A 23038-nucleotide genomic window follows, 5' to 3' on the forward strand; every position below is an offset into this window, starting at 1 on the left:
AGACTTGAAGGAAACCGTGGGGGAGGATTCGCCGGACAAAGAAAACTGCATGCGCAAAGCGGAGGCAGGAGCAGTGTGGTTGGAAGGGAGTGAACCAGGCAAGAGAAGAAGGAGACAAGGTCAGAGAGGTTGGAGAGCAGAGGCTGGAGGAAGACAGATCACGGACGGCCTCATAGGCTTCTGTAGAGGCTTTGGCTTTAACTGCGTGAGACAGGTGCTATTGGGGAACTTTGAGCAGAGGAGAACATGATCCCTCCTGTGCTTTCCCGGGATCTCTTTGGCCACTGTATTAAGAAGAGACTGAAGGGGGACAGGGAGGAAATCAGGAGACCAGTCATAAGGGGCTTACAGTGATCCACGTGGAGAGGACGACAGTGGCTTGGGTCGTAGTAGTAGCAGTAAGAGGCCGGAAGTCATTGGAATCTTGGTGTATTCTGAAGGGGGAACCACTAGGATTTGCTTAGGGATCAGGCATGGAGTAGGAGAGAGGAGTCATGCACGAAGCCAAGCCTTTTAGCCAGAAGAGATGGAAGGATAGAATTGCTGCTGAGCTGGGGAAGACTAGATGGAACCGGTTTGGAGGGGAAAACAAGGAAGTCAGTTCTGGACAGGAGACCAGATGAGATCACAAGGGGAGTGAATATAGTTAGAAAAGATGAGGTTCAAGACTGAGCCAGGGGTCCCCAACGTTTGGAGATTGGGGAAATGAGAAGCGGTGGACACGGCACATTGGTAGTGAGTGGCCAGTTGTGGCAGCAGGAAAGCCATGTGACTGTCTTTGGGGCCAAGTGAAGACGGTGTTTCAAAGACGAGGGAGGGGTCCGTTGTGTCACATGCTGCAGACAGGTCAAGTAAGGTGCGACTGAAAACAGGCTGTCACACTCCGCGGGGAGGAAGGCGCTAGTGGTTCTGACAGAAGAGTTGGTGGAGTGGTGAGACTGAAATCCTGATCGGAATGGATGTGAGAGATGGGAGGCAAAGCTGAGAAAAGATAGGCGAGTCTTTTGGGAAATTTCCTGAAAAAGGAGAAGCATGGGACTGCCAGCTGGGGGGAGGAACTAGGGTCCTGAGGGTGTATTTTTCTTCTTCTTCTTAGAGTAGAAGGAACAACATATGTTTGAAGATTAGTGGGAATGATCCAGTAGAGAACAAAAAAACTGATACAAGTGAGGGGAGAACTATTGAAGCTCCGACCTCAATTAGCCCAGAGGAACTAGTAGGATCTAGGTTCCAAACAGGATTGGTCACAGGGGCACAACAGTTTATGATTTATTTACTTATTTTATTCAAACTTTGGATAGTTAACATACAGTGCAATGTTGGTTTCTGGGGTAGAATTCCTCACTTACATACAGTACTCACAAATACATACAAATACACACATACATACAAATACTCACAAAACCCAGAGCTCATCACACTCCTGAATACCCTCCTGAATAACCATCGCCCACCTACCCAGCCCCCCACCTCCTTCCCGGAATCCTTAGTTTGTTTTCTATCGTTAAGAGTCTCTTATGGTTTGTTTTCCTCTCTCTTTTTTTACTTTTCCCCCTTCCCATATATTTATCTGTTTTTCTTCAATTCCGTGTATGAGTGAGACCATATGGTGCTTGTCTTTCTCTGATTTATTTCACTTAGATATATATAGGCACACACAGACACACACCGATCTTCTTTGTTCATTCATCTCTTGATGGACATTCGGGCTCTCTCCATACTTTGGCTGTCATTGATAGTGCTGCTGTAAACATTGGGGTGCACATGCCCCTTCGAATCTGTGTTTTTGTATCCTTTGGGTAAACACCTACTAGTGCACTTGCTGGCTCGCTCTATTGCTAACTTTTTTTTTTTTAATTTGACAGAAATCACAAGTAGGCAGAGAGGCAGGCAGAGAGAGAGAGGGGGAAGCAGGCTCCCTGCCAAGCAGAGAGCCCGATGCGGGGCTTGATCCCAGGGCCCAGAGATCATGACCTGAGCCGAAGGCAGAGGCTTAACCCACTGAGCCACCCAGGCGCCCCTATTGCTAACTTTTTGAGAAACCTCCTTCCTGCTCTCCAGAGTGGCCGCGGCAGTTGGCATTCCCACATCGGTTTCTAACTGTAGTAGAGATGCTGACAGGGGAGTTTATGTGATGGTGGGAGCTTACAGAAGTCACCCCCTGACCGCTCCGCCTTTCTCAGGAAAGTAGCAGGAAAGGTCAGCGGAGACCATATGAAATCATTGCCTAGGATGGGGTCAGGTAACACCGGTTCGTTTCTGTGGGCCGTCAGCTCTGTTTTGCAGCTGTTCCCCTCTGCCACGGGAGTGTCCCTCTGCCACGGGAGTGTGACAGCTGCCGGCGGCGACAAGGACCACGTGAGCATGAGCGGGACGGCCCAGGCGGTAGGAGTGTGGGCAGACGAGGGCAGTGTCACGGGGCTGCCAGGAGGATTAGCAGCTCACTGGAGATTTGTGTTTAGGAATTTACAGTGAGGCCGGCTCGTCGAGGTGTTCCTTCAGCCACATTCGGCCACACGGGTGCAGCTGCAGAACTCAGTGGAGGGCTGCATCAAGAACTGTGAAGTGCGAGTGGGACCAGGGAGTGGTTAGTGTCTGACAGTTGCACTTAAACTGCCGAGGAGGGACAGGAGGACACAAAGGGAGTGTGGAACAGTGGAGAAGAGGGGGTAGGACTGATGGGTTATAAAAGCAGGTGGTGGGGAGAACTCTGGATCTGGATAGCAGAGGGCGTGAGCTGCAAAGGGCGGAGGTGGTGGGGGACAGTGGGATGCTTGACACTGAGACTGCAGAGGGACTGTGGTCACCGGAAGTGATGAGGATCATGGAGTGAGTGCCAGGGTAGGTAGAGAGACTGGGGTCCGTAGGATAGAATGAAAGATTATTGGAGAGGGTAGCTGGGAGGCCACGATACTGGAATACGGAAATCACCAATAATTAAAATATGAGTAGTGTGAGAGAGTGATACTACTTTGGAGCTAAAATCTTCAATAAATGAGGCAGCATAGCCCAAGGGTCAGAGGGGATTGGGAAGAGAAAGCCTGGTGGCAGATACAATCTGATGACATGAGATTCTGAACGTGGTGATGAAGAACTGAGACTGGCTACCCAGCCCTCCAAAACCACTTGTACTAGGATCAAGGAAGGAAGAAAAAAACAAGTCACCACCGCCGGTGGGGTAACTGGGTGATGGGCATTAAGGAGGGCACGTGATGGAATGAGCAGCGGGTATCGTAGGCAACTGAGGAAATCTCTAAATTCTACCTCTGAAACTAACAATACACTATATGTTAATTAAATTGCACTAAAAACAAAACAACAAACAAGCCCCCACTTGAGAAAAGCAGTGTCCTCAGGGGACAGCCAGATTTCTGTAAAAGCAAGAAGGTAAAAGAAACATTATTCGGAGAGTTGGCGTTCCCAGGGGCACATCGGTTTCTAACTGGAGTAGAGATGCTGGCAGGTGAGTTTATGTGATGGTGGAGCTTACAGGCAGTTAGCATGTTAGGAGATAGAGGAGGTTTTGCTGATGCTTCATTGGGTCTTAAATTCCAGAGGGCACAAGAAGGGTTTTAGAAGTTGGAGAAAAGTGGCAAGGGACATAGAATTACTGTTTTGTTTTGAGAGCTCTATAGTAATTAGAAAGTGGGGGTTGAGAATTGGCCTGACCCCAGGGCAAGTGAGTTCCCCAGGACAGCTCTCCAGCGGCACGGATATGTTCTCGCTCTTCCCCCTCACACGCCTTGCTCTCTGCCAGACTCCTGGGCCCACCGCTCCAGTCTACTTGCATTCATTTTCCTACAATTTTAAGTGTTTTCTGACCTGTAGCCTTCATGTCTTCCCACGTGGGGACTGCCAGTTTCTTTTTAAGAGATTTCCTTTCTGTTCCTCCCCTCAGCCTAACCAGCAGCCTCATTTCTGTCTAGTTCACTCACATTTCTTAGTCCCTTGGCCCTCTTAGAACTCAATACTCTAAAATCCAATTTTACTTTGATAGGATCCATTCCTAAACAGGAGTGTAAGAATGAAAATAAATTAGGATGGACTTAACATGCTGACACATTCCAGACTTTTCTCAGAACTTCTGGATTCTCAAGTTAGTAAATTTTTACAATGGGCTACTTAAGAGAAAGGTTGCAATTTCTTGTTAACTCTGTCCAGCAACTTTAATCAAGGAAGTGAGAACAGCCCTCAGCCTGCTGGTGAACAAGGCGGGACTGGCATCACTGAACTCCAGGCCCCGTCAAAGACAGATTTGTAGATCCTCCCAGGAGGCTCTGGAGGCTTCCAGAACACCCCCTGCCCCCATCGCACACACCACACTAATTCTTAGCTTGTTCCAAGTCACATGGTAATTAGGAAGAGGAGAGTTTAGTCTCCCACAGATATAAGAATATTTTCTTGATGAATGTGGCATCTTGCCACCAACTCGAACACTTAGAGCAAACTCTTCCTATCATAGGGGGAAATGGTGGCACAGTGAAGAGAATATAAATGTGTATAAATATTCCGTTACTTCTGGGTTGTGGGAGGGAGGACTTTCTCTGATTTTTTTGTCACCTTGGGATAGACGACCTAGTTGTCGTTAGAGTGGGACATAGTCCAGTTATACAGGTGAGCATCCAGACGCAAATGAGAATTTTGTGGTTGTACAGGGGAAGGCCTGATGCGTCAGGAATCTCTGCTTCTTGTGCTCCTTCAAGGGGGGCAGATGGCTTGGATGACACTGCTACTATAAGGGGGCTGGGCCAGAGGACCCTGAAGAACTTTGCTGGAGCACTCAGGGTCTATGCTCTGAACAGGTCTCGCGTCCATCTCCTGGAAACTCAGCCCGGCTGCAAACCTCAGTGTGCTGTTGTCTGTGTAGGAGTCATGCAAGTGGCCAACTAGTCACTACAGTTGGCACAGAACCTGTATTATAAGTTGCCTTGACACAATTTTCTTTCCTCCTCATAGCCAAGAAGGCAGCGGTGAATTTACTAGGTGAAGAAAAGAAGAGCACCTAAACCACTGACTGGATGAAACGTTTCTGCCCTCGCTGTATCTTCCTGTTAGCGCTTGGTGTTATATTAGGGACTGTGGTATAATCATTTTAATAATGTTGCCTTGGAAACATTTTTGATATATTAAAAAAAGGAATGTGTTGTATTTTTTTTTTTTTTTTGCTTTTGTTGTCTACATACATAGGGAGCACTTAAATTTAATGCAATGGGCAGTATCCACATTTTTGGAAAATATATTTTGCCTCTGGGTAGAAAAAGATAGGTTACCATTCTGCAGGAAATACAAACTTGAAGTTATATATCCCATTGGCTTTGTGCTTCAACAGGCCCTCTCTGCATGCATTTTCTCTGTACTTCCATTTTAAGATAATCTTTAAGGTTCTACTTCATGTAATGTACAATTTTGTATTAAATGTTTTTAATGTATTTGTGCATACATATATGTAGGGAAATGTTACTGTCTGACTGTGGCAGGTATAATGCTCACGGGGAGCACCTGCCACAAGCTAAAGGCTCCGGTGTGCTGGTGTGATCTGTTAAGTAAGTCTTCAGAAAATTAAGGCAAATGACCGATATTTCCAATGAATAGTTAAGTGATCAGTGAAGTTGACTGGGAGCTGACCAGGTTGTTCGAACACTGCAGCAGCTGAATACCAGAAGAGCTGTGTTTAGCAGTCACTTTAGTGATAAATGGGGGAAAGGGACCCACACACCAGAATACACAGCTCCCAACTCCCTGTAGAACTAGTAATAGTGTCTTATGGCCTTTCAAAAAATTTGCTTATGGGCTTTAGATTTGTCTGTTTTTAAGATGCTATAATGGAAACCATCCCTGGTTTCTCCTTCAGAGCTGAGTAACATGTTGGTTTAGTCTTTTTTTACCTCGTCTTTTTTTTTTAACCAGTTTAAAGAATCCCTAGACTTGCCCACCTTTGATTACATGTATGTTCCTGTTTGTATCATGAGCAGTTACGTGCTAATGACACCAGGCTCTGAGAGCAATTCTGGGAGAATGAAGGATGATAGAGCCTGTTGTCCAGTTAGCAGTGACGTCAAACTGCCTTCACCTTCTTTCTCTGGCCTTTAAGTCCAACACTAGAGGCCTCCCCAGTTTACAAGTGAGAATCATTTGTGGTCCATTTGAATGCTTTCATCTTTACACTTCGTTTTGATAAACTGCAGATAACTATATAGTTTAAGTATAGAACAAAAGGTTAAAACTAAGATTTCCAGCTTCATCAGCCAGCTTATAGGAACCTGGACAACTTGTCTGGATGAGAAAACCCGAGCTTCACACCAACAATACTGCTAGGATCCTTCTGAATTAGATTACACTGACTAAAACAAAACTGAGTGTCACAAAATGATCAAGTTTAAACATCCAGCCTGTAAAATACCCTTTAAGGCAAAAAGAGAGGATTAGTTCTCTTTTGGATAACAGGTAAGACCGTAATGAAATCTCTTGATGGAAAATATTTCAAAGACATCAAAAATTAGAGACACTATCACCTAAATATTATAATATAGATTAGGGTATTCTTTCTGGCAAAACCATGGTAATCATAAGGCATTTTATTAAAGTTACCTTAAAGAAAAGAAAAACTTTTAGAAAAACAAGAAACTAATGGTTATTGGGAGAAAAATCAAGCCTTAGATTAAAAAAAAAAATTCCTCTAGGAGTATTCAAATCCTTTTCCCATAAGAAATTACACTTCTCTTGGTGGCAGAAGAATGAAAATCAGCAACTTCTATCATACAGAATATGTAACTTTCAGTATACAAAACATTTATCATGCAAGTTGGGGAAATACAAATGTTACTCTTGCTCCTAACTTCTTACAGTCTGATACCAGTGTAAAAACTACTATAGTAAGAAAATATATTCTGAATGCAATTTTTCTTTGTCTTTCTGGCTTTTCCCTATAGTGCATTCTGTAAGAAATTTAAGTTTCTATTTTTGGCAGTCAGGATGTACATATTAATGACAGGAGAAGTTAATGAATGAGTTGAGCAATCCTGTCCCAGTTTAGATTTCCCAAAGAACACACTGCCATGGCTAGAGTGTTTGGAAAACTGATTGAGCCTGTGTCTAGCTAGAAGATAAGCATTTATTGGTAGATGGTGTTTTGGGGAAAGTAAAGTCTGAGAATCTCCACAATTCTTCCCCTACTTGAAAGCTTTCAGACCAACAGTTACTGCTGCTCTGGGGAGAAGCTTCTACCCACAGCCTGAAGAGAATGAGCATAGCTTTCAAATAGGTTGCCACCCATCCTGAAGATGTGATATATTAAATGGAAATGGATGTAAATAAAATTCCATTATCTCATTAAACTGTTGTTTCATTTTATTTTCTGGGGCTTTAAACAAATCTAGGATCATTTAAGCGAAGTCTGAAGTAAATCCAGATAAATGAACCTGAAACATGTTTGCTTATAACCCCATTCCTCACCTGGCCTGAGGTTTTACCCTGGCGGCCATCACCTGTCAGAGGAAGGACTCCAGAAGGAGAACATACCAATCATGCAAAGTTTCTAGCAGTAATTAGGTTTAAAGGAAACCTAAACTGCTTTCTACTGCATATCATGTTACACATAGTCTCAGAGAAGTTGATTGCCTCTAAGTGTATTTGTATGTGCCTCCAAATTACTCTGTACTTAAGAGACCAAGGAAGGAGAATGTGAGAATTTTATTAAAAATACCTGCTTCTGGAGGGTGTGTTTTGGTCAGCTGTATCTTCTACATCTGCTTTTACATGTCTGTTTACCTAGAATCACGGTGTCTGGAGTAAGAGTTCACATCCTTAGCCATCAGGTACTAAGTTCTATGTAGTGCAGTAGGAAAGTAAATATATTTGAGAATGACCTCAATTAAACGTTTTTCTGGCTCTTTACTACAATATTAGCTTATAAAATCCCTGTGTAACACAAGCGTCATAGAGGATTAAGAGCAATAAGGAGGTTCTTTGGTTAGATTGCTGATTTTCAGACTTCAGTGTATTGGATTTTTCTCTGTTGGGGGAGGGGACTGTTAAAATCGATTGCCACTCCCATCCCCCAGAGTGTCTGATTCAGTAGGCCTGGGGTGGGACTGAAAAAACTGCATTTCCAGTAAATTCGTAGGTGATGCTGATGGTCCAGGAACCACACCTTGAGGTAAAATCATCGGGTTAGGTAAGTGCTATCCTTACACTTAGTATACATTGGATTTTAGATCTGGCTGCATATTACAATTACCTGAGACGCTTGCCAAAAATGCTGGTTATCTGCCTCCACTACCAGAAATTCTGACATTAATCTACAGGCACCAGTATGCTTTTAAAATTCTAGGGTGGTTCTAATATGTAGCTGGGGTTGAGAACTCATAGAAACTACTAGCGGCATCAAGAATCCCAAAGTCTGGAGATTTGTCTCAGCTCATTAGCTCACTACGTGTGTGTTTCCTAATGCTGCTGTAACACATTGCCACAAATGTAGTGGCCCAAAACAGTATAAATTTTAGTAGCTTACAATTCTGGAGATCAGTCATTCAAAATGGGTCTGCAGGCTGCATTTCTCCTGGAGACTGTAGGGGAGAATCCTTTTCCTTAATGCAAGCAGCTTCCAGCTGAGAGAATTCATTGGCCTGTGGCCCCTTAGTATTCCTACTTCCGCTTCCCTTTTAGAAGGCTCCTTTTGATGACATTGGGTCCACCTGGATGATACAGGCCACTTTCTCCAGCTGAAGATACTTAATCACACCTGCAAAGCCTTTTGCCATGTAAGGTAATATTCACAAGGGTTTTTTGTGGGGGAGGGGGGTGCACATTATTCTGTCTACCATACCTCATCTCTTTGGTATATAAATTTCATTATAAAGTCACCCCCAATATCAAAATAACTGCAAAGAGCAATCTCAATGTTGGGAAGAAACTTAAAAAAAAAAAAAAAAAAAGGAATGGTAAAGGAATACTTTACCTATTCCAAGTGAAAGACTGGCAATCTGTCCTCCAGAGATAGTAAGAGGATCTTTGGAGTGGGGAGGATACAGGCAGAGTTGAGGGACGGAAGTTTTATTAAAAACAGGATTGGGGGGTGCCTGGGTGTCTCAGTCAGTTAAGTGGCTGCCTTCGGCTCAGGTCATAATTCCAGGGTCCTGGGATTTAGTTCCCCATCAGGCTCCTTGCTCAGCGGAGAGCCTGCTTCTCCCTCTCCTCTCTGCTCATGCACTCTCTGGCTATCACTGTCTGTCTCTCTCAAATAAATAAAATCTTTAAAAACAAGCAAACAAAACAGGATTGAGTAACTCAACACTGAGACCCATTTCTCTCACTCCACCTTCTCCCACTGGGCTCCCAGACCTTTATCCTCCTGGAAGCTTGTTGGACTCCTCTCTAGGGAACAGATCCGCCTAAAACTTTTTTTTTTTTTCAAGATTTTATTTATTTGACAGACAGACATCACAAGTAGGCAGAGAGGCAGGCAGAGAGAGAGGAAGGGAAGCAGGCTCCCCACCGAGCAGAGAGCCCGACTTGGGTCTCGATCCCAGAACTCCGGGACCATGACCTGAGCTGAAGACAGAGGCCTTAACCCACTGAGCCACCCAGGCGCCTCAGCCTAAAACATTTCTGATGTTGGAAATTTCCCCTAAAAGGATATTTGAGCCAGATATCCCTTTTTAGTGAAACAGTCTGCAAGCCCTTCCTATGTACCCAGAACTTCCAATCAACTTAATGGGTTTTTTAATCTTAAAAAGCCGTCAATCTAAGGAAGTCCACTTAACATATAAGGGATCAAAATAAAAACAAACAAAAAAGGAAATTGGAAACAAAAAAATATAAACCATACCCCCTGAAAATAAGAATGACACCTATGAATTAAGAACAGAATGCAGGGCGCCTAGGTAACTCTTAACATATAAGGGATCACTTAACATATAAGGGATCAAAATAGAAACAAACAAAAAAGGAAATTGGAAACAAAAAAATATAAACCATACCCCCTGAGAAATAAGAATGACACCTATGAATTAAGAAGAGAATGCAGGGTGCCTAGGTAACTCTGTCGGTTGAGGATCTGACTCTTGGTTTCAGCTCAGGTCATGATCTCAGGGTTGTGGGATTAAGCCCGGAGTTGGCTCTGTGCTCAGTGTGTGGAGTCGGCTTGAGAGAGTCTCTGTGTCACCCTCCACCTTGGCTCCCCCTGCCCCAACCTTGTGCTCTCTCTCTCTCAAATACATAAATAAAAATCTTTTTAAAAATGCTAGAGGGGCGCCTGGGTGGCTCAGTGGGTTAAAGCCTCTGCCTTCGGCTCAGGTCATGATCCCAGGGTCCTGGGATCGAGCCCCACATCGGGCTCTCTGCTCAGTGGGGAGCCTGCCTCCCCCCCTCTCTCTGCCTGCCTCTCTGCCTACCTGTGATCTGTCAAATAAATAAATAAAATCTTTAAAAAAAAAAAAAAAAGAAAGAAAGAAAGAGTCAGATGCTTGCCCCGAACAAACTTTTTTTTTTTTTTAAAGATTTTATTTATTTATTTGACAGACAGATCACAAGTAGGCAGAGAGGCAGGCAGAGAGAGAAGGGAGGAAGCAGGCTCCCCGCTGAGCAGAGAGCCCGATGCGGGGCTCGATCCCAGGACGCCGGGATCATGACCTGAGCCGAAGGCAGCGGCTTTAACCCACTGAGCCACCCAGGCGCCCCCGAACAAACTTTTTGAAAGGACATTTTGACAACTGATAATTTCTGGTTGAGTTAATGATGAATATTCAAAAACCTAAGCAAATAAAAGAAAAAGTATTAACTGAAGAACACACAAATCCAGAAAACAAAAGTAACAACAGCATACTCCAGTGTTTCTGACTTTCATGTGCTAAAGAATACTTTAGAGATCTTTAACATTCTGGGCTGGGTCAGAGTTTCTGCATTTTTCACAAGTTCCCAGGGAAGAGTAGTGCTGCTAGACCCCGGACCACACTTTTGAGTAGCAAAGTACTACATGATTCAGCTATGAATGAAATACAGGATAGTAACGTAAACTAAGAATAGTGATTAAAATCAAGAAATACACTGGTAGAAGTGAGGATGGGAAGCATACTTTGGGGGTGAAGGAAGGAAAACTAAATCATCCTCTTCTACAGATGAAAGTTAATGCCTAAAACTCAAACTATTAAAACTAGCTGGCTCTTTGAATTATGTGTAACACTGATGGTAATAGAGTCCTTAAAAAGGGGCAAAGGATGTGAACAGAAATCACTGAGATAAATACAAATGGCATTTTCAATATATGAATAAGTGATCAGTCTTGCTCACTAGAAAAATTCTATTTTCTACTTGATTGGCAAAGAAAGGTTCAATTATGCACTGATTGCAACAATGTGGAGAAACAGCAGTACAATGTTACAGTAAGATTTCCAACAATCTTTATTGCTCCATAACCAAAGTAATTTTAGACTCTGGTCATCTTTCTGTGGCAAATTATTTGACTGCCCCAATATCCAGTGTCAACTTTCTTCTTTGGCTGACTCTATTTTCATTACTGAGAAAGCTATACAGTCACTTTCCTAGCCTGTCATATAGCTGAACATGGACATGAGCCACAGTGTTCAGCAAGGAGACTTAAATGAAAGTTGGCTGGGAGCGATTTTGAGAAATCTTTAGCTTTCTTTTTAAGGGTGGACAGAAGTGGCTGGCACAGGTATCTCTTCATTCTACCTTAAACTCTGATGTGACATTTGATATTCTATCAGCCCTTTTGTAAGCTTGAGACAACAATCCTAGGGGTGTTAGAAACCATGGATAGTGGAATGGAAAGGTAAAAGAGGGTGTCACTGAGCAGCTGAACTTACACCTATAATAAATTTTGGATTTGATGTTACTTGAAAAAAAGAAAAATTCCTGCTTAAGTTCCTCATTGTTTTGTTACACACATTCCTAAGTGATACAATTCCCCAGAAGGTTAATTTTTGTTTTAAATTTTGCTCTAAATTTTGTTTTGTATATACTGCCCCAATATTTACTTATAAGTCAAATATATAAACTGCTATACTGTTACATTCACTATAAGACATGTTAACAACAGAAATTATTGGAGAAAAAAGTAAAGATTCTAATACTTCTTCCTGTACATCCATGAATCATCTTCATACAGCTTGGGTGTCTAAGTCCACCTAACACTCTGAAATGCTGGGTTCACTTATTTTGTAATCAAGTGGAATTTCTTCTTTCAAGCAATACAAATTTAGAGAAAATGGGATTTACTAGAAGGATATAAAGCACAGTTGACAGAACTCACAGGAAGAGCCAAACCCGGCCGCAAAAAAACAGGATTCGGATAACTCAAATTTGTAGACCATTATATATCTTAGCTCCCATCATCTGTATGTCTGTGTTTCTGTTCCAGATTGGAATTCCTGAGAAATAAACCATTGGCCTGGCTTGGGTCATACCCTATGGTCAAGAGGCAGTCCTGTAATTAAAAGCCCTTCCAGAAGCATATGGAGTCAGAGAAGGCAGCTCCCCAAATGATGCTCAGTGGACAAAAACAAATGGCTGGATAGGGGTTCTCTTAAATCTTACACAGAATTGCCACTTTCAGAACAGTGCTTTGAAATAAAGTCAGAATCTTCAATCCAGTTTAGTTTCTTGAAAAAAAGTACATCTCAAGGTGTTAAAGCATGGGTAATTTTAAAACTCCAATTAAAATGATGTTCTTAAGCCAACAAAATAAGCAAATCTAAAGCTTAAAGTCCAAGACTTTCCATACATCAAAAAACCAGTAATTGAACATTCAGTTACAATAACTGAAATAATATCATCTATAGACGTCCAAGAGGATTTAACCATTTTCTTCTAGTTTTAAGCTCACACTAAGCCTCCACTACCCATTTTATTGATTTCAATTATCTCCTCTACTAGCATTTAGTTCATAAGCAAAAGAGCAAAAGCTAAAATAGTTTCAAATTTTATTTCATTAACTTAAAAGCTGAAGAAAATGTGTATTTCAAATCTTTATTTAAACTCATTTATCTGAAACATGTTTACACACAGGACAGATACAGGATTTCATGTAACTTATGGCAGAGTCCACTGTCCATTTAAAAATATGCTTCTTTCTTCCACAAAAACTGTGTTGAAAAGCAAAAAAAAAAATTCTTTTATACTGCATAAGAGCTAGATGCAAACTTCTGATGTAAGTTTATTTCATTGTCAACTCTGATGCTGAAGCTGGGAGGCAGAGATGTCCACAGTTCGGTTAAATGATGCAAATAAAAAGCTTCCATTTCTCTAAGATATAAGTTAGAAGCCTTCATTCACTATCTCTCACAGTGGCACCACAGACTTGACTCTCAAATCTGGTTACTTCTTCTTCTTTCCTTTCCCTTTTTTACTTCCCTCTCCTTGCTGAAGACTTTGGTCACCACCTCCTGTTTTTTGTGTCCTTGTTTTTAGCTTAGGTATCATTTCTGCTACATACAACATTACTGACTTACCTAGGAACAAGAAGTTAGGCTTAGTGTATAATCTAAGGAATAAGACATACAAGCTCATTAACTTGAGATCACATCAGGAAAATGACAAAGATTTTTAAAAAAAGTGACTATAAAGACATGACTTGCTCAAGCGGGAGCTTTCCTGGAGAAAATGTACTAAGAACGATACTGTAATATTTATTTGAAACACATATTTTGGTCCTGGTTCTAGTAACTGACTTGAAGATCAAAGGGGAGTAAGTCGAAATACAACAATCTGGAAAGAGAGTCAGGATATCACTGTACCTTAAGCTTAAGAAACGGAGGGCCACTTAGTCTTGTAACAAAAACCCAATGTTATCAAGCTACGAAAGATGTTACACAGATGCCCAGATGATTTCATGTGTACAGGTACCCTGATCTGTACACCAACTACCTCCCTCCAGATCTAGTAGCTACTTCCAACACATGGAGCCCCTCAGTTTTTCCCTTACTTTCTTTTTTCTTATTGGAAACTGGGAGCAACATTTTTCAACTCTAATTTTTACTTACATTTTATTTACTGGTCAAGTCAAAAGTTTCTTGTCTCTTGATTTTATTATTATTATTTTTTGTCTTTTGACTTTTTTTTGAGATTTTATTTACTTATTTGAGAGAGAGTGTGAGAGAGCAAGAGTGAACACATGTAGGGGACATGGGGAGAGAGAGAGAGAGAAAAAGACTCCCCCCTAAACAGGAAGCCCGAGACAGGGCTCAATCACAGGATCCTGGGATCAAGACCTGGGTGGAAGGAAGATGCTTAGCCAACTGAGCCACCCAGGCTTCCCTGTCTTTTGACTTTTAAGAGATAGTAAAAGAAGATGTCAAAGAGAAGAATAAATACACTAATATACTACATGTTAATCCAGAGTAAAAATCTTGTTTCTAGAATTATCTACCAATTTGGAAAGGTTTTAGCATAGAGAAACCAATTTAGGGACACCTGGGTGGCTCAGTCGGTTAAGCATCTGCCTCCGGCTTGGGTCATGATCCTAGGGTAGTGGGACAGAGTTCCACACTGGGCTCCTTGCTCAGCAGGGAGCCTGCTTCTCCCTCTGCCTGCCATTCCCCCTGCTTGTGCTCTCTCTCTTTCTGACAAACAAATACATAAATACCATTTAGTTGTCAGCTTGGGGTTACTGTGACAAGAGAAAAAAATAACAGCTTGATTTAAAAAAATTATAGTTTTTAGAAATAAAGAATCATGTACAAAAGAATCACGTACAAAAAAAAATTCATCTTCCCCAAAGCCAGAATTAATTATTTTGGAATACTGATAATTGGTTACTGTTGTTTTTTTAAGAAATAAAACACTAGAGATAATGCTGGTCTTCTGTGAGCACCATTCCCGTGTCCCTACTTCCCATGCCCTGTTCATCATTAGGTTACCTACTATTTTAAGACTGGGGTTTTCCTCCAGTCCATTAAAAAAATTTACATACATAAATGTCAATAAACAATATTACACATACACCAATAAACAGTAACATTTTGTATTTAAATGTACCAAAGTGGTATCACACTACGCGTTCCTTTTGCAGTTTTCACTCAGTATGGCTTTTAAATTAATGACAGAAATTATTAACAGACCTCACAGGCCTCTAGGATCTGAAATGCCAATTAACATCTGACCACTCAATAATTCTACACTCTTAACCTGGGAATAATGACGGATTTCCAGAGGTTTATAAAAAGTTCACAAAACAAATTTTTTAAATAAATGATTAGGTTTCATCACATTCCTAGAGGTCCTTAACTTAAAAGAAGTAAGAACCACTGTTTTCCTCCCTTCCTCAGCAGTAGCCTTTCTTAAATTCATCTGAAACATGCAAATTATGAATTTTACCCTTCAAAGGGGTCAGTTTTAGAACCTTTTTTGTAGAGGAACGACCTGTTGCCAAACTTTGTTCATTTGTTCATTAAAAAAAAAAAAAAAAAAAAAAAAAAAAGCTTACGTGATGGGAACTGTACAAGACAGAGGCTGCCGTCTTCCTGTTTCAGCTGGACCCGGACTCTGCCCCTGTACTGAACATCACGATTCCACTCTCTAGAGTACATTTTATTTTTCTAACATAAAAAAAAAACCAACACATAAAACAGGCTTTAAAAAGTTGTCACATCAATGAGATTGAGTAGGAAAAATAGTGAAGAAAGAACCACCTCTTACCTCAAGGAATACATTAAGTCCAACTGCTGAGCACACATCTTGAATTTCAGTAGCTGTAGGATTTTCAACAGCCTGAACAGTTAAAAACAAAAACACTAAATAGCTTACCTTAAGCAGATACCGCTACATCGTTGTGTAAATCATTTCAAATATGAGGATCACAACAGTTATCAAAACCTTAGATTTTCTTTTTCACTAGGTATGGTTGTTTCCACTGTAATTTTTAAAAGTACAGGAATAACACTAATTTATACCTGTGTGTCCATCTCCCTTCCAACAGAGCATACACTTCACAAAGCCAGGGACTGTTCTGTTTATCCGTAAATTCCCAACTATCTGGAATGATGCTTGGAACATAGTAGGTACTCAATGAATACTGGTTAAACAACTATTATAGATACAGCCACTTTAGAAAATTGTCTGGTAGTATCTACTAAAGCTAAACACATGCATTCTTCATGGCTCTGCAATTCCACTTCTAAGTACATATCCAAGAACAATGCAAAAATGTTTCCTAGAACACAAACTCAAGAACGTTGACAGCAGTAGCATGTAAAATAGCCTTAAACTAGAAACCAATTATCCATCAATGTTGGATGGCCTGTGATTTATTTATACAATTCAATACTATAGAGCAGTGGTCTTCAGCAAGGCAATTCTGCACCCTGACATTTAGCAATGCTAGGAGACATTTCTAATTGTCAGAGGAGTCAGGTCAGGCGCTGGCATCTCGTGGGTAGAGGCCAAAGATGCTGCTAAACAACTAAAAAGCACAGACCAGCCCTGATAACAGAATTATCTGGCTCAAAATGATCTAGCTCAAAATGTCAATGGTGCTGCTGTTGAGAAACCCTGCTACAGAGCAATGAGAATTAACAAACTACACTAAAAAATGTGAATAAATTTAAGCTTAAAGTTCAGTGAAAAAAAGAAAGATACAAAAGTACATAGTGTAAAACGCCTTTTTTAAAAAAATTTTATTTATTTATTTGACAGACAGAGATCACAAGTAGGAAGAGAGAGAGGGGGAAGCAGGCTCCCTGCTGAGCAGAGAGCCGGATGTGGGGCTTGATCCCAAGACCCTGAGATCATGACCTGAGCCGAAGGCAGAGGCTCTAACCCACTGAGCCACCCAGGTGCTCCTAAAACACCTTTTAAATAAAGTTTAAGAACAAGCAAAAGTAATCTATTGTGTCGGAAGTCAGGATATGGTTACCCTTGTATGTGAGTATATGTGGCGGGGGAAGTGACTGTGAGGAGACAAAGGAATCTTCCTGGGTGCTGATCACACCTTCTTTTTTTTAAGATTTTATTTATTTATGTGACAGACAGAGATCACAAGTAGGCAGAGAGGCAGGCAGAGAGAGAGAGGAGGAAGCAGGCTCCCTGCCAAGCAGAGAGCCCGATGTGGGACTTGATCCCAAGACCCTGAGATCATGACGGAGCCAAAGGCAGAGGCTTAACCCACTGAGCCACGCAGGTGCCCACACCTTCTTTTTTTAATTCGGGTGCTTGGTTACCCATGTGTATTCTGTTTGTAAAAGTGAATCAAGATATACACTTAAGACTTATGTATATTTTTGTGTGTATGTTGTACACAAATAAAGTTAAAAACAATTATTCTCCAAATTATGTGAGAGCTGCTACCAGAGGCCTCTGTCACAGTGGCTTGATGGCAGGCATTTTCCTGAATCAGTGCTTTGGTAGTCTCTTTTACCCTGGGGCAGCAGAGCAGACTTTTCCTTTAGACATATTTAAACAGCAAAATGGGAGACATTAAATAACACAAATATAATGCACTGCTTCAGACCAAGTTATCTTGAATCTGTTGTTAGATTACAAAATATAAATAACTCTTAAGAAAAACAGAATATGACATCTATTTTCAAAATAAAAAGTTACAAAGAGAGGCGCCTGGATGGCTTAGTCGTTAAGCGTCTGCCTTCAGCTCAGGTCATGATCCCAGGGTCCTGGGATCGAGCCCTGCATCAGGCTCCCTGCTCAACGGGAAGCCTGCTTCTCCCTCTCCCTAACTTGTATTCCCGCTCTCGCTGTCTCTCTCTGTCAAATAAACAAATAAATAAAATCTTAAAAAAAAAAAAAAGAAAAAAAAAGAAAGCTACAAAGACCCTTCACTTGGGATTAGGCACTTTCCAAACATGCCACCAGGCCAACTGAGAAGTTGAAGTTTCCCATTCAAACAGCACAAGGGAAAAATCGTATTTTTTAAAACTCTTAACACCCTTTTTAGAAGTATTAATTTTAAACTTTACTCCCCCCCCCCAAAAAGATAACGGACATAATACTAAAAAACTCAACACATCTAAATTCTCTGTAACACCTGGGGCACTGGGTGATTCAGTCTCTTACATGTTGGCCTCTTTCTTTTCTTTTTTTTTTTTTTTAAAGATGTTATTTATTTATTTGACAGACAGAGAGCACAAGTAGGCAGAGAGGCAGGCAGAGAGAGAGGAGGAAGCAGGCTCCCCGCCGAGCAGAGCGCCTGATGTGGGGCTCGATCCCAGGACCCTGAGATCATGACCTGAGCTGAAGGCAGAGGCTTTAAACCACTGAGCCACCCAGGTGCCCCCTCTTTCTTTTTTTTTAAGATTTTATTTATTTATTCATTGGGAGGGGGTAGGGCGGAGGCAGAGGGAGAAGCAGACTGCCTGCGAGGCAGGGAGCCCGATGTGGGACTGGATCCCAGGACCCTGCAATCATGACCTGAGCCAAAGGCAGACGCTTAACTGCCACTCAGGTGCCCATGCGTCAGACTCTTGGTGGTGGGATCCAGCTGCTCAGTTTGGGGAGTGCTTGGGATTCTCTTTCCCCCTCCCCCATACCAACTCCCTTCTTACTCTCAAATAAATAAATCTTAAAAAAAATTTTTTTTTCTGCAAGTCTTGTTTAATAACTCAACTGCATTCCGGACGTCATATAATGCCATAGTTTGATTTCCTTTATTAAGGGCAAGAGTAGGAGCACCTAGGTGGCTCAGTGGGTTAAAGCCTCTGCCTTCAGCTCTGGTCTTGATCCCAGGGTCCTGGGATAGAGTCCTGCATGGGGCTCTCTGCTCAGTGGGAAGCCTGCTTCTCCCTCTGCCTCTGAGACTCCCCCTGCTTGTGCTTACTCTCTCTCTGACAAATTAAGGACAAGAGTATCATAACCTTGGCTTAAAAAACAACAACATGCAAACCCTACCACCACCCAACTTCTTTAAAGCACAAGCTCATGAAGAACCATTTAAAAAAACTCCCCCAGCCAGGTATTAGTGCCTTTCTGGTTTCACCACTGTTAAGAAAAGCACCCCAATTCCTGGAAGCTGTTCACCTCAGGCCCCAAACAATACAGTATAGTAAAAGAAGCCCTTGAAGCCCTAACAGTACAACCTCCCCCAACCCCTCAAGGACAGAGGTGCCAGCCCATTTACCTTACTTATGGGGATTCGCCTCCCCTCAGCGATGGTCTTCTTGTTATTTAAATAAGCAGGATAGATACAAATGAACCTGCCATAGAAGGAAGCACAGCTAGTATCACTAGAGCAGTATTTCCAAAATTTCATTCATTCTTTCATCATCAAGATTGCCAGCATGCCAATTACTTGCTTAGTATTTTTTTTTCTTGAAATTGCCTCCCTTTTACTTATCTTACTTAAAAAGCTAACGTTAGTTTACCACCTCAGCTGGAAAAAAAATCAGCTGTTAGAGAAGGTTTAAAACCAAACCAAAACAATGCCTTCACCGGTCAGTTAACATACAGCCGGCTATCAAAACTTCTTGAGGGGGGCGCCTGGGTGGCTCAGTGGGTTAAAACCTCTGCCTAAGGCTCAGGTCATGATCCCAGGGTCCTGGAATCGAGCCCCGCATCCGGTTCTCTGCTCAGCAGGGAGCCTGCTTCCCTTCCTCTCTCTCTGTCTGCCTCTCTGCCTCCTTGTGATCTCTGTCTGTCAAATAAATAAAATAAAAATCTTAAAAAAGAACTTCCTGAGGGTGGGGCCTGCTCTCAAACAGAAACCACACCAGCAGAGGTATTAGTAGACTTTGAAAAACCCAAACGTGCCTTTCTGAACGTAACAAAAGAACACATTTCTCACTCTGTGAGTCTGTTACTTAATGTGCTGTCCACGTAGCACCCAAAGTCCTTTGTCTCCGGCGCAGGCAGACATTGAACTAGGGTCGGAATTTCGGGGATACTACGAAGAGCCCGGCGCTGCTGGCTTCCCGGAGGAACCAACACTTGGGAAGAGGCCCGGAGCCTGGGGCCGGAGACAAGCCCCACCCGCCAGACTTTCTCAGATGGGGAGGGCGGTGCAGCACCCTTTCTCAGGACCCACCTGTCTTGGTCGGCCGGGGACCGTGCGGCTGCACAGGCCATCTTCACCCAGACCCACAAAGCGCCCACCGAGGGCCTCCAGGGGAAAGACGCGCCGGAACTCGGTTCTGAGATTTTCCGGACCACGCCGGCTTCCGGCGGAAGTCCCGCCCACCGACCAGCCTTCGCGTCCCTGGTTTTCACCGAGCGTTGTTCCGGCATCTGCAGCTCGGCGCCAGCGTCTCTAGTTTCTGACGTGGCATTAGAATCTCTCCTCTCGCGAGAGGATCCGCGAAAGCGTCAAATTTCTTCTTAACTCTTGTCAAAACGGGGTTTTAAGAGCTTTTGCTGTCGCCGAAGTAAAGTTTTTACGATCCTTCACGTCCAGGGTCACACTGAGATTGAATGGTGTTAGCTACGCTCACCTTAGGTGAAGGCTCTGTACCACTAATGAGTGATCTGTCTACACAGATCCGAGCAGGCAAGGACATTATTTTATGTTTAATCTTTATCCGCTCCTGGACCCCACAGCTTGCTTTCAACTTGGCAAATACGGATTTTTATAGTGGTGAAACAAGCAAAACAACCTCACTGTTTCAGTGTGTTGTATAAATGTTAGAAATGTGGCCATACACCTTTTTAAACTTCAGAAGAACACCTTCTACTCTACAATTCATTATTTTTTGCATACCTTAGCTTAATTGCAAAGCACTATTTCAGCATTTCCGTTCTTCAACAGAACACACCTTCATTCCTCTTTTAGTAGCGGCTGCTTATTCCACACCAGCAAAGGCACTTTTCATAAAACCGGGCAAGGTAAGGTAATTGTTTTCTTTTTCTTTTTCTTTTTTTTTTAAGATTTTTATTTATTTGACAGAGATCACAAGTAGGCAGAGAGGCAGGCAGAGAGAGGAGGAAGCAGGCTCCCTGCTGAGCAGAGAGCCCAATGTGGGGCTTGATCCCAGGACTCTGGGATCTTGACCTGAACCGAAGGCAGAGGCTTTAACCCACTGAGCCACCCAGGTGCCCCATAAATACTAAGTCTTAACTTCTTCCTTAAAGTATACATGATTCCTGTAAAAAGAGCTTCATGCAGTGACCAACAAAACAGAACAGGGATGAAATAAAACCAAGCTTTAGAATACCTAGTTTGCCTTCTTTAGGATTTTGCTTTTATACCTTAGCTTCATCATAAAAACTCAAATACTTCTTTTCAGAAAATCAGCATTTTACATATACATATGGAAACAGTGGGACGTGAACAACGTAGTCTGAGGTTTAATATATGCAGTAGCCCCTGTTCTGTCTTCTTCCTGCTAGCCCAATTTTAACAAGAATCCTGCTATGTTAAGTATATTTGTTAGGGTTCTCCAGAGGGGCACAACTAAAAGATTTATATAGCTATATGAGATTATTATAGGAACTGGCTCACACCATAATGAAGGCTGTGATATACCACAACATGCTATCTGAAAACTGGAGAACCAGGGAAGTTGATGGTATAAATCAGAGTCCAAAAGCCTGAGAACCAGGAGAGCTGATGGTGTAAGTCCCAGAGTTAACATATCTGAGAACCAGGAGATCAGATATTGGAGTCTAGGAGATGGAGGTCCCAGTTCAAGAAAAGAGAGAAAAATTTGCCCTTCCTTCACCTTTTGGTTCTATTTGAACTTTGAACAGATTAGATGATGCCTGACCATATTGGTGAAGGCAGATATTCTTTACTCAGTCTTCTGATTAAATGCTAATCTCTTTCAGAAACACATTCACAGACACACCCTGAAATGTTTTAACGTCCTTTAGCCCAGTTAATTTTACACAGAAAATTAACCATCACAGTAAGTGTGGTGAATGTCCCCCTTACCCTTATCTGATCACCCTGATCAAATATCTGATCAAATTCCTCATTCCCTGTCTCTCATATGTTAAGTCCTTGGCTGTCTTCAACAAGAATTTACCCTAAGTAATTTTCTGTCTCCTGATGCCCTCATTCTGTTCTTTGGTTATAAATCTCCAACTGTCTTTGCTACATTTGGAGTTGAGCTGATCCCTCTCCTCTGCTGCAGTATCTGTATTGCAACAGTCTTGAATAAAGTCCCTCTTACCATTCAACCAAGTGTCAGAATAACTCTTTCTTTAGCACTTCTTCAAAGCATGGTGGTTTCAGGACTTCTAACATGTTGGTTGGCTTCCTGCAGACCACACAGTAGAAGCTACCAGGCCTTTTTAATTCCTGGTCTTGAAACTTCCTCTATATTTTGTTGGTCAAAGCAGTCACAGGGCCAGCTCAGTAAGGGACTCATATTGGGGAAAAAGCATGTGGAATGGCAGATACCATGCCATCTTTGAAAATATTATCTACCGTAATGTCAGAAGTCAATTTTTCTTTTCCTTTTTTCCTTCCCTGCTTCCTTCCTTCCTCCCTCCATCCCTCTTTCTTTTCTTCTTTCCTTTCTTTCTTTCCCTTTTTCTCCCTTTCTTTCTTTTCTCCTTCCTTCCTTCTTCTCTCTTTCCCTCTTTTCTTTCTTTCCTTTATTTCTTTCCTCTTCCTCTCTCTCTCCATGCCCAGCACTGAGCCCAGTGAAGGGCTTGAACTCACAACCCTGAAATCAAGACCTGAGCTGAAATCAAGAGTCAGACCCTTAACCAGTTGAGCCACCACACACCCCCAAAAGTCAGTTTCTATAGAAGACAGAATTTAGGAAAACTAAAAGTTAAGTACACCAACTTGACCTCATGACAGAGCTTTCACTGTCCAGGGGAAAATACAGAGCACAGCGTGGTGTTTATGAGTAAGATTTGTCTACATGCCATATCCGGTCTCTGTTGGATTTGTATCTGTATCTTGGGATGGGAGAGTAGACTATAAGTAAAATCTGTTTTAATGAAACTGTTTCATTAAAAATCCTCTAAGGCATTTGAACACAAGCAGTACTGCTTTGGCACTCTTATGGGAAAATGTTGATACCAAAGTGGAAGATAGATGCTCTTTCCATTTCTAGAGGATCATAATGCAATGTCTAGACACCAGAAACTGACAGTACAGTCCTCATGTAGGCACCACCAAGATTCTGAC

The 23038-nt window shown here is 42.2% G+C and overlaps 2 protein-coding genes across 2 annotated transcripts in view; one reads left to right on the plus strand and one right to left on the minus strand.

Moving 5' to 3' along the window:
- The window catches only part of REEP5 (receptor accessory protein 5), a 36729-nt gene extending 31581 nt beyond the window's left edge, over positions 1-5148 (plus strand). The window contains exon 5 of the mRNA XM_080804536.1: positions 4957-5148. Within this exon, the coding sequence (XP_080660662.1) occupies positions 4957-5006 (50 nt within the window). The 3' untranslated portion in view covers positions 5007-5148. The remainder of the gene's footprint in view (positions 1-4956) is intronic.
- A 7822-nt stretch (positions 5149-12970) lies between these two features.
- SRP19 (signal recognition particle 19) lies at positions 12971-20173 on the minus strand. The gene is made up of 5 exons (XM_080803669.1): positions 19985-20173; positions 19082-19157; positions 15652-15723; positions 15440-15551; positions 12971-13466 (listed from the first exon to the last, which is right to left on the minus strand). The coding sequence occupies exons 1-5, from the start codon at positions 20023-20025 to the stop codon at positions 13333-13335; spliced, it is 435 nt and encodes a 144-aa protein (XP_080659795.1). The 5' UTR covers positions 20026-20173; the 3' UTR covers positions 12971-13332.
- Between the last annotated feature and the right edge of the window lie 2865 nt (positions 20174-23038).

Source organism: Martes martes (genome assembly GCF_963455335.1).
Source record: "Martes martes genome assembly, chromosome: 5".
NCBI lineage: Eukaryota > Metazoa > Chordata > Mammalia > Carnivora > Mustelidae > Martes > Martes martes.